Source organism: Curcuma longa, chromosome 8, assembly GCF_044706935.1.
Source record: "Curcuma longa cultivar G26 ecotype Majalengka, Jawa Barat chromosome 8, ITB_CL_G26_1.1, whole genome shotgun sequence".
Taxonomy (NCBI): domain Eukaryota; kingdom Viridiplantae; phylum Streptophyta; class Magnoliopsida; order Zingiberales; family Zingiberaceae; genus Curcuma; species Curcuma longa.
In genome coordinates, this window is record NC_133868.1 from 7,431,344 (window position 1) to 7,442,438 (window position 11,095).

An 11,095-nucleotide genomic window follows, 5' to 3' on the forward strand; every position below is an offset into this window, starting at 1 on the left:
TTACTTTTTGGATCACGTTGGATGTGTTTACTAAATTAATTTAAAAATAAATTATTATTTTTATATTTTTTATTGTAATAAAAAATAAAATTTATTTTCTTAATGGTCTTATTATTAATTTTATAATTATTTATGAAAAAATAAATTAAAAAATTATAATTGATTATTATTAAAAAAATATTATTTTAATTTTATCAAATTTATCTTTATTAATAAATTTAATTTGATTTTTGTCAATAAATTTATTTTACAGTAATTAACTCAACTATATTTTGGGAGCTTACGCATACGCACCTTTACACATTGGCCGACCAAAGCAATAACTTGCTAAAAGTAGCAATCAGCAGCGGCTACAGGAATGCCTACCTTCTAGAAAAGTAGGATCAATTTGATACGCTCCTTGTAATGTTTTTCGGGCGAACAACAATCCAATATTTAGCTGTTTACATACGGTAGATAGTGGATAATAGTCCGATGTTGGAAAATCAAGGCTGGTGAAAGGAATCAATCTACAATTCTTGTATCAACATTGTGCTTCACTACTGCCATGTATTGGGCGGACCAGCTAGAATACAGAATCTGCCGAAACTGAACCACCCCAATTGATCAAAAACCGGTGTTAAGAAATACTCATGACGTGCATGTCATTGAGGTATATCTGAGCTGAGCTGTTTGTCATCCTCCTGGAACGCGGTGATAACACTTCCGTGTGATTAGAAAACCTACCAATAGCAGAGTATTCATCAACAAGACAAGCCATCGAAGATTGTAAATAATCAAAATATAATGGTCTGTCGAACGTACAGCCATCAAGAATTGAACATTTGAATATATTGTTGAAAGCCTCCAAACCTGCCTATAAGATTATCAAGTTAATATAATAGGAAGACTTTGATTGTCGACAGTATGTGCATGACGAACAAGATAAAAGATATTACTGGGTATTGGAAAGACCAATAGCAATAAGTCCCTTGAAGAGCATTCATATGAAAGATGAATAGGACATAAAATACAATCAATAAGTCTAACTTACCTCCATTACTCATTCATGTTTTGTTTGTCTTGTTCTTCCTGGACATCCCGTGTTGCTTGGATAAAATTTCTGCTATGATCTGCTTATTACCAAACAGATGAGCATTTTTGAGAAGTAGATTTCTTGATGAAGAGTCTACACAGTAGCCATGGACTGGCATCCATTTTAGCAAATGCAAAAGCAGATCCTTCTTTGCAGGTGTTGCTATATAACGTGAAACTGTTGTGCTGAATACATCCTGAACAAAGAATCAGAGTAATTAATTTTACTAGAGGTTAAAGGTTTGCTACATTTTCTAATAAGCTAATCAAAAAGTATATTATCTGTCTGTCTTGTTATCAAAAAGGAGAATCAGCATCAGCAACTCCAGTAACTCAAGCAGTAGTTTAAACTGTTTGGAAATACTCATGACTGATGTGAAAAAAATCAGATCAAAGGTTCATGACATTTCTGGATCTTTGGACCATGTTCAAATTTATCAAAGTATTTTATTTCATTTAACCTTTTCAAATTGGAACTGCTTATGTTGGCACAGTTAGACTTGGTTTATTTTTTGTTATCCACTAAATTTCCTCACTTTCCGCTTTCCTTCCTCTCTTCTCATGTGCCAGGAGATGACTGATGCAACCAGGTTTATTGCATTGGTAGTATAACAAAACTCAACAATTAAAAATTAGAACATGCAAATTCAGTATTCTTGATTTAGAAAACATGCAATGTGATAAACCCATCTGGTTATACGAAGAATCAAAATTACAAGTTGGTTATGTAAACAAGACAACACCTGATTCACCTATGTGTGTTACCCTTGATACATCACTTGATTTCAGTCTACTCTGTAAATATTTTATGCTATTAATATAAAATCCCCTTCCTTATCACTTAGAAAAAGAAGTACAAACAATTGAGATAATCGATCGGGAATATTCTGACAAAAGGATCTCAGATTAGAATGGATGAAAGTCAAAGAACACCAAGAGCACATTTGAAAGTGAAAAAAATGGAATCTTAATGAAGAAACATACCGAGCCAATTTGGAAGCCTGATCGATGAAGTGCCTTTAGAACATCGTTTATCAAATTTATATTACCTGATTTCACAAACGACATAGCAAACTTCTCCAAGGATTTTGCAGATAAAGATTGGCTATTATCCTATCCAATCAGAAACAAGAACTTATTTAAGATGAGATCAACCAGAATATGTCTTCCAGTGAGCAAAATCACCCATACCTTCATTACTACATAAGCATCTTTCAGGAGACCTGCTCTTACCAAGATGCTGAGCATCCTCTGATGAAGTGACTTGCATAATGTTCTCTTGCTGTACCTCAACATATTATAAATAGAAAATGCCTCCGAAGGAAAGCCTGATTGTCCAAGTTGTAAAATTACAGAAGAACATAGTTCCTACAAGAAGTAATTAGAGAGAATATACTAGTTTCCATGGAAAAACATAGATAGTATGAATTTTGAAAAGCAGGATGACATATCTATCAAGTTGTACATTGCACACAGGATAAATTGTACATGCTATGGTAAAAATCAATCATTTTAACATCAGGTTTCATTGCAGAGTATAGATTATTAATAAGATGTTCCTTGAATTTTTAAAAAGGCAATCCTCAAGCATCGGGTCTAGTACTTGAAATAGTAGAAATAGAAATATGGACTTTATTCCCAGTTATCATACTTCATATTATACGGATATGGATAAGTTTGAATATTACAACACATTTAAGAAGCTTTTGAGTGTGAAGGGCGAGAGCTTTTAGATAAAGTAACATTATGAGACATATTAGTTCTTTATCCATAGTCAATGTGAAGTCTTAACTCTTAACATAACATTCTCAACAATTACATGCCCATTCTGCTAAATTAAAACAAAGCTTTTTCCTAAAGTATAAAAAGTGGTCTTTGAAGATTCCTTCAAGAGGGAGTATTAATACACTCAAAAAGCAACATTAACTATTTCCCTAATCAATGAACTTGAGATTGCATTATCTCTTTATGCAAAACTTACCCAGTTATTGGAAAAAATGTTCAAGCAATTTAAATAAATACTGGAACTCAATGTCTGTGACTTTGTTAAGCCACTAATGTATCAATAGTCATCGTACTCTTTGTACAAATGCAGAATAGCTTAAGTAAAATCATGTGGCCATACCCATTACCAAGGGCGAACAGCTGAGAACTTCATTTTTATTGCAATTGCTAGAATACCTATAAATAGATAGGCCTCAATGTTTGTTATTACCAATGAAAATTAGTAGATGCCCTCATAAAATTAGTATCTTGTGAATGTTATTACCTCCTAAAAATTTCACCAGATAGAAGTTGAGAAAACAATGTCTTCAAAAGCCATTATTTTCTATCAATCTCAATTTCAAGTCCACTTGAATGCCACAACTTTGCAGCAAACACAACTAAGTCATCTGCGATATCTATTACCACTTAATTCTTTTTACATGATCAAAACATTCATATCCACATAAGCTTCATTATCTTTAAAGTAAACTGATATGATATGTTAGTTCCACAAGTAATAGAAGATAGAAAAGAGACCATGAAAAAAAATTCAATGTGTCACCAGAAAAAGACAAACCTACTAACCATAACTCACCTCGTTCAGTTGATGGCCTTTGCCACTCATGTCCTCAATAGTTTTGAATGCAAGGTGATACAATTTCTCTCTACAAAAATACTTAATCAGGATATGAAAGGTATTCCAATCTGGGTTTATCGACAACTCATCCATCTTTTTTAGCAGTTGCATTACACTTTCCATATCACCAGCATTGCAGTAAGCTCTTAACAGGTTATTAAGAATAACCAGGTCGTATTTATCAAACTTTTTTTCAAAATCCTTAGCAAGTTCTTTTGCCTCATTCAATGAACCATCACGACATAATGCTGAAATCATAATGCTGTATGAATACCCGTCTGCAAAAAATAATTAACTGAATTTGTAATGTCATGGATGATTGGTTTTTGTTGTGGAAGCACAAAGCAGGTAATTCAACTGCTACAAAAGAATGACGTTACTGCCAACGAGTTTATAGTGGCTGATAAGAATATTTATATAAGAGCTAATTGCACAGAATTCAGAATTCTGAAAGAAAAGTGGATGTTTGATAAGGGAAACTAATGTAGAGTACTGTTGCATTGCAACATTACAAAAATCAAATTCATTGTAAAAGTAAAGATCGCCTGTTTAGAAGTTGTCTCTTGCTACTTCAAATCAGAGATTGGACAAGCAGATCGAAGATCTAGCACCAATTAGTAACTACAAAGAATCCTATTGTGGCAAAAGGTGATACCCTCACCCTGGGGACTCCTCCCGTACTGCGCCAAGCGATCTAGAAGGGAGGTAAATTACGGGGGACTTCGCCTTGGCCCGGTGGTCCACTGCATGAGGGGGTAAGACAACCAGTAGGACATTCCGCACCCATTAGGAAACGACCTCTAGACCTTATTGTGGCAGCTCCCATGCAGAAACCAACTAAGCCAACCCATGGGGGCTAACTACAAAGAATCCTAGAATGTATAAAGAACGGCTCTTTATCTAGAGATTTTTGTCTTCTAGGAAACTCTAGACACAACATAGCTTTGAAAAAGAGTTACTAAAATACACCAACAGTTGGCATGGTCCAGCGGTAAGCGAATGACTTTCAGTCAAAGGTCAGGGTTTGAATTCTTATAATGATACTGCTGGAGAGGTTTAACCTTATCGCTACACCCCCGAACGGGGAATACACCTCATGGTCAAGATCAACAAAAGAAAGGCACTGGAATATTACTAAGTAAAGAAATTAGTCAGAAACTCAAGAAGAGAGCTCCTTTACTGTTGACTTAAGCTATTAGTTTACTGATGTGGTCGAGTTACTTGTTTATATACTGCACAAACATTACTTGAGAAGGGAGGATAGAACTGTCCTAAAAGGGATTGCTAACTTGGCAATGCAAATTATAGTGTCCCAAAACAATTCTAGCAGTCATAAAGCAGCACGGCTGTTAACTTGGATAGGATTTAGAGCATAGAGAAGTAACTGAGGATAGTCCATCAACTAGCAGTAAAACACAGACTTAAGAGCTCTAATTGATCTTAGAGGGAATTGTACCTGCATATAGTTGCCATGAACCTTTGAAGGACTGGTTTAGAGAACTATTTAAGCTTTGTCAACAACATAAAGGCTCCAGTTAATTAAAGTATAAACATTGCGGGTGTTTTTTAAAGTGTATAAGAATGCATAATCATCATTAACATCATCATCATCATGGATTTTATCACGCTATTGAACTCCATAGCAGGCTAAATCACTAGTAATATTCAAATCAATTTAATTATTATTTTTAGTATATTAACTGAACTTTGCTTTGATCTTCCTCTACCTCATTCCTTCCATTCAAATCAATTCACCTCATCTACCTATAAAATATATTAGTCATCTTTGAACAAGTTCATACTTCATTCCATCTTAACATATTCTCTCATTTTATCATATATTGGAACAACATTTATTTTTTCCTGGATAATAATATTTTTTTCTAGTAATTCCACATCCATAGTCGTATCTCATCTCTACTATATTATATTTATGCACATATTTTTTAACAACTCCACCTGTTAACATTTCTACTATATTACCAATATTTGAATACTTACACACTGGCTTAACACCTGTTAACAGACTAAAAATTACATATTAGTTTTAACTTTGGCTCAAAGATGTAGTAATGTGCCACTATCACAAATAACAGGCGAGTTGACAAGAAAAAAATGCACCACATGACTAGCAGCTAATAATCCCTTTCAAATATGTTCTTCTAATCAAGTTAGCTTACCAGATTTTACATCTTTTTCCTTCATCTGGGCAAATATTTTCTTTGCCTCCAGTATATGTCCTGCCTTTGCAAGATGATCCATGATTATGCAATATGGCATCTACAAGTATAATTGCATTCCTTAGGTCAAATACAAGAAATTAAATAAATTAAAAACAATACAGACAGCAACTTATTAAGCATATGAAAAGGCAACTTTTAGTGGTTTTGCTGATATTAAATCATCCCTGCTTGCATCAGTCCATGTAACTTGTAAGTAGTAAACTTAAATATTGTAGTAGTTTCGTAGACTTACTATGATATATGCACCTAATAGATAACAGGATAACTTTGGCATTCATAAAGTAATACAACATATAACAACAAGCCAAACTATTTGAGGTCTACTACATGAACTACATGGAGATAGTCCTAGCGCAGTACTTAAGATAAAGCGATATCACTTGTATTTACAATGAATAGAGTTTTCTTTTGTTTCCCTTTACAGTAACTGTAACTCTAATTGATTCACTTGTCTTATGGTAAGCAGTAAAATAATAGAGAGAGAAAGAAATCAAAAATTTCAGATAATCTGTGATACTGGAAACCACTGTACTAATAATTACCTCATCCTCAGCATATCCCAGAGTCTCTAGCTCTGACAAGAGTTCCTGAGATTTCTCAAAAAGATGACCCCTAGCATATACTTTCAGTAAAGTAGTCAAGGTGACCTGCAAAATTACCTTGGTCAAACTTAGGAGAAAATTGATAGTTCATGAATCTTGGATGACATTAATTATGTTCAAGTTAGCATCACAAATTCAGATAAAGAATCAGGCCTAGGTTAAAGAAATTGCTAAAGGGATTTTTTTATGGTTGACTGTTAATTCTTGCAAGCAAGACCAATTAAAATTCCAACAATCAACAAACCTAAACAACTTTCAAAACGTTAGTCAGATAATCATAGATCACATATAAGACACAAAATAATAATGACAAATCTCATGTGTTAGCAAGGAACATTAATGAATTAACAATACTAACTATTACTCAAGTATGTACAACAGGAAGAGGATCCATGCATAACTATAATATAGAACACAATCAGAATTATGGTTAGACTACTATGTCAAAGTTCATAAATATGGTGCTCATAAGAAATAACAAGAACCGGTAAGGATCAATAGTGTTAAAATTCATCTATACATACACATGGAAATGAAAGCAAAAGATGAAAGGTCTACCTGAAAAGTTTTTAACATGCATGTTAAGGGAGGTAAAAAGGAATGGATGGACAGTAGCAACTCCACCTTTAGTTCCATATTCCTACGTGATGCTTCTTAAGCACATACTAATCAACTGGTTTTCCCACCTAGGTTCATTGGCATTTTTGTTTGATCTTTTCAAGCTCTTTGAGTTCAGTTGGGCTCCCTCTAAGGCTTTAGCAAAAGTATTGGAAATAGATGGAATGAATATGTATAATAATATATGCACATAAACATACAAATGGTCAAAGAAAGAGGTTTTTGGGACAGTCTAAACAAATGAAGCATGTTTAAATAAAATAGATAGAATGCATATGTACACACAAGCATACAAGATGGCCAAAGGAAAAGGTTGTTGGGACAGTCTAAACAAATGAAGCAAACTTTATATAGCTTTGGGATGGAGGTATTCTTACGGTACTAGATATCCAAGATTGGGCTTTTGACAGGATATCACATGAGTTGAAAGAATAATATGAGAATCAAGAAAGTTGCAAATATGTTCAAATATAAACTCCTTAATCTTCTCAGCTTTTAACTTCAGAAAGAGGATTAGCTGAACCAACCTCAATTCATCTTTAGCCTGGAAAGTTATAATCAACTATAACAGAGATTCAGATAAAGGAAGCATGTGTGATAGATGAAGCATAAGAAAACTGCGAAAGCAACATTTTTTTATCAGTGATCATTGAAAATAACTTCTGATGATGAATGAGGAGATCAAAATTTCCATGAGAGCAATGTGAAATACAGATCATAAACACAAGACAGAAGATCATGAAACATATAGAAAACGATTGAAATGAACCTTATTAGGTACTAATCCGGAAGCTTTCATTTCATTCACTAGCTTCTCGGCCTTCAAATATTTCCCTTCCCCTGAGTATGCATTTAGCAAAGAGCTATAGTGGAAGACATTAGGAGAATGACCTTCATTTTTCATCTGTGAAAAATACATCTCGGCTTCATTGCATAAATTGTTTGAAGCACAAATAGCTAGAAGAGTGCCATAAGTGACACTATCCATGCTTAAACCTTTATTCTGAAGCTCCTTGACCAGTTGTGTTGCCTTTGAGTAACCATTCTTTGCTTTAATGCAACCTGATAACAGCTAAAGAACAGACAAAACATAAAAAGAATATTGCCATAACCCATCAATTCACAGGCAGACAATAATAAAGCACTAAACAAGTGCCAGCATAGATAAACAATTGAATTTTGATAAACTGTACCGTACTATAAGTAACCAAATCTGGTGATAGACCATCATCTTTCATTAGCTCAAACAATTTCAGACTGCTATCAAACCTTCCATTAGCCATCACACAACCAAGAATGGAGTTACAAACAGAGACATTAACTTTCATTGATTTATCTGGGATACCATAATATATCTCTAGTGCTTTGTTAGGGTTACGACTTAAACCCATATATTTGAAAAAGCTGCTATATGAAGCAAAGTTAATCTTCCCACAGTTCTGCATCCAGTCAAAAATCTGCAAAATTTGTATCCAAGTGACCCCATTTTAGCTGAACATTGATGAATAAAAGATTGTCCAAGAGCTTCTTCACCAAATGAAATACATGATTTTTGACAGTATGTAAAGGAATAGCATTAGTCAATCCAATGCAGACTGTTTAGCAAAAAAAACTAGACAGCGTGAACCATAAACAAGAAAAAAAAATAGTCCATAGAATAACCAAGTTACCCTCAAAGCTAGAAATAAGCCATAACATCGGAGTTAAATGATGACTTATTACATTTGAAAAAAAAAAGCACTTTATTGTCATATTTGCCTCTCTAGCCCTTTTTTCCAGTGGGACAATTGCCAAGCTCTATTTTGACTGGACCAAAACAAAGTGTATCTCCCAAGTTCTATGTTCCTTGGACATGACAGAAGGTATAACTATTCCTTGGGCTTCTGGAACAAAAAATTGTATGGTTGCTGAATGTGAACTCATAAGCTATCATATTCCCAGCATATATATATATATATATATATATATATATATATATATATATATATATATATATATATATATATATATTGGCATAAGTTCTTCCCATGACAATGCTAAAAAATATGTAAAGATACATGCATGGCAAATTGGCAATGACTAATTGTATGCCGTAACAAACAGAATTTGACAACTGATTTAATTTTTTTGGCTCACCTGAGAAATTTCACTCCATCTCCTTGACTCTCCAAAATAGCGTAATATGATATTGTAGTCTTGAACTTGCAGTACCCCCTCAACCCTGCATAGAATGAATATGCCATAAGGTCTACAACAGTCGGAAATCATTATTGACAAAAATTAGAGATTCAAGCACACATATCAGTTTAAACATTCTAAAAAGTATTCTTCTATGTGGAAGACTTAATTAGCTTATGAACTTGACAATGAGAATAAGAATTAGAAATTGAAACAGAAAAAGAAGTTTGAGAAAGTACAGAAGAATTCCTGCTTTAAGACAACAGACTCATAAACTCCTTTTTTGATTTGCAATAGCAAGGATTACCTCAGAACAAATACTAAATATTATGAAGTAGTTAACAAAAACATCCTAGTGGGATAAGGCTTGGTTGTTGTTGTTGTAACAAAAATCTCATAAAGCATTCTCATTTAGGAAAAATGAAAATACTGCCCTTTTCATTGTTCCCCACTATAAATCATAATATCTTTTCATGGTTGCTAATGGATTATTTCTTAACTGCCAACACTCCAGACCATATAACATAATCAATCACTATGAAATTTCCCATTTAAGTAAAAGGAACACATGCCAAGCACAAAAGAAACCTCTCTTTTAAGAACTCAATTTACATTCCAGACTTACTTTGTATGCAATCTCTTTACTCTTTCTTACTGCTGAACAATTACCTAAAATCCCTCCATTTAACAATATCTTAAGTGTGTTTTAGCATCAAGGAACTTACATTTCATATATTTAATCCCTCTTTTTTTTAGTTCATGAAAGTGGTAAGTTGGCTTCCTATGCAAATGATGATCACCAATACATATGTTCCAGGTACAACTCAAAGAAGAAAGCCCAAAACACCAGATCAAAGACGTAAAGCATATCAAAGTTGGCATTGTGGAAAACCAATACAACCTATAGGAATATGATAATTAAAATTAAGATTTTCAACCAATACAACTTATATTTAGTGTACATTCTACATAATAATTTATTTATAAAAATTTTCTTCACAATTTAGATTAAGAATTGTTCTAATTAACACTTTTCAACCAATAATTAACAAAATATTAGTTGCAAAGAAGATACACCATGAAGATTTATCATGAAGATGACTAATGTGAACAAAAATAAATAAATGAAGGCCAAAGTTAATGATTAGCATAATAACACTTATCCAAATAATAATAATAATAATTAAATACCGCCCCGAAAAAATTCACTAGCCACTCCGTAGCTCTAGCCATAAAAATTCACTACACGTATCTTTTGACGCTAAATCTAACTCTAGCATTTAAAATTCTTCATGTAGACCAATATAAAAACACAATTCTCACGGAAACACAAAGTGCAAAAAAGGGACGAAAAAACACCTGGAGAGGGCAGAAACCGGGTCGGAACAAGATTTGACCTCGTCAATTGCCGATCGTCTTGCGGGAGAGTCGAAACGGGGTCTAACAGAGAGAGGACGCCGGGAATTCGAAGTTGAGGAAGTAGTGGTGGCAGAAGCAGTGGTTGGGACTTGTGTTTCCTGTACGGTAACCGATAAAGCAGGCAACGTACGGCCACGCTCCCGGCTCTTTCTTGCCCCGAAGAAGGAAAGAAATGGAGGGATAGAAGCGGAAGGGAAGCGGAGGTGGTGGCGGAGAGGTACGCCGCGGACACCTCCATCGGCGGTGAAGCAATCTGTCAGTGTGTCTTCGTAACTTGATGCCTTATCATCGTTAATGGCCTCTGAGTTCATTGGGCTGGCGGGCCATCGTCCACTGGG

General features: G+C 34.1%; 1 protein-coding gene across 1 annotated transcript; it reads right to left on the reverse strand.

The window, feature by feature from the left end:
* Window positions 1–351: 351 nt before the first annotated feature.
* LOC141834197 (pentatricopeptide repeat-containing protein At1g10910, chloroplastic) lies at window positions 352–10,995 on the reverse strand. The gene is given in 12 exon segments (XM_074721651.1): window positions 352–722; window positions 1,034–1,271; window positions 2,059–2,187; window positions 2,266–2,442; window positions 3,656–3,975; window positions 5,878–5,977; window positions 6,483–6,587; window positions 7,930–8,232; window positions 8,354–8,617; window positions 9,297–9,381; window positions 10,698–10,929; window positions 10,932–10,995. Coding segments are annotated over 11 exon segments (2,004 nt in total). The 3' UTR covers window positions 352–722; window positions 1,034–1,046.
* Between the last annotated feature and the right edge of the window lie 100 nt (window positions 10,996–11,095).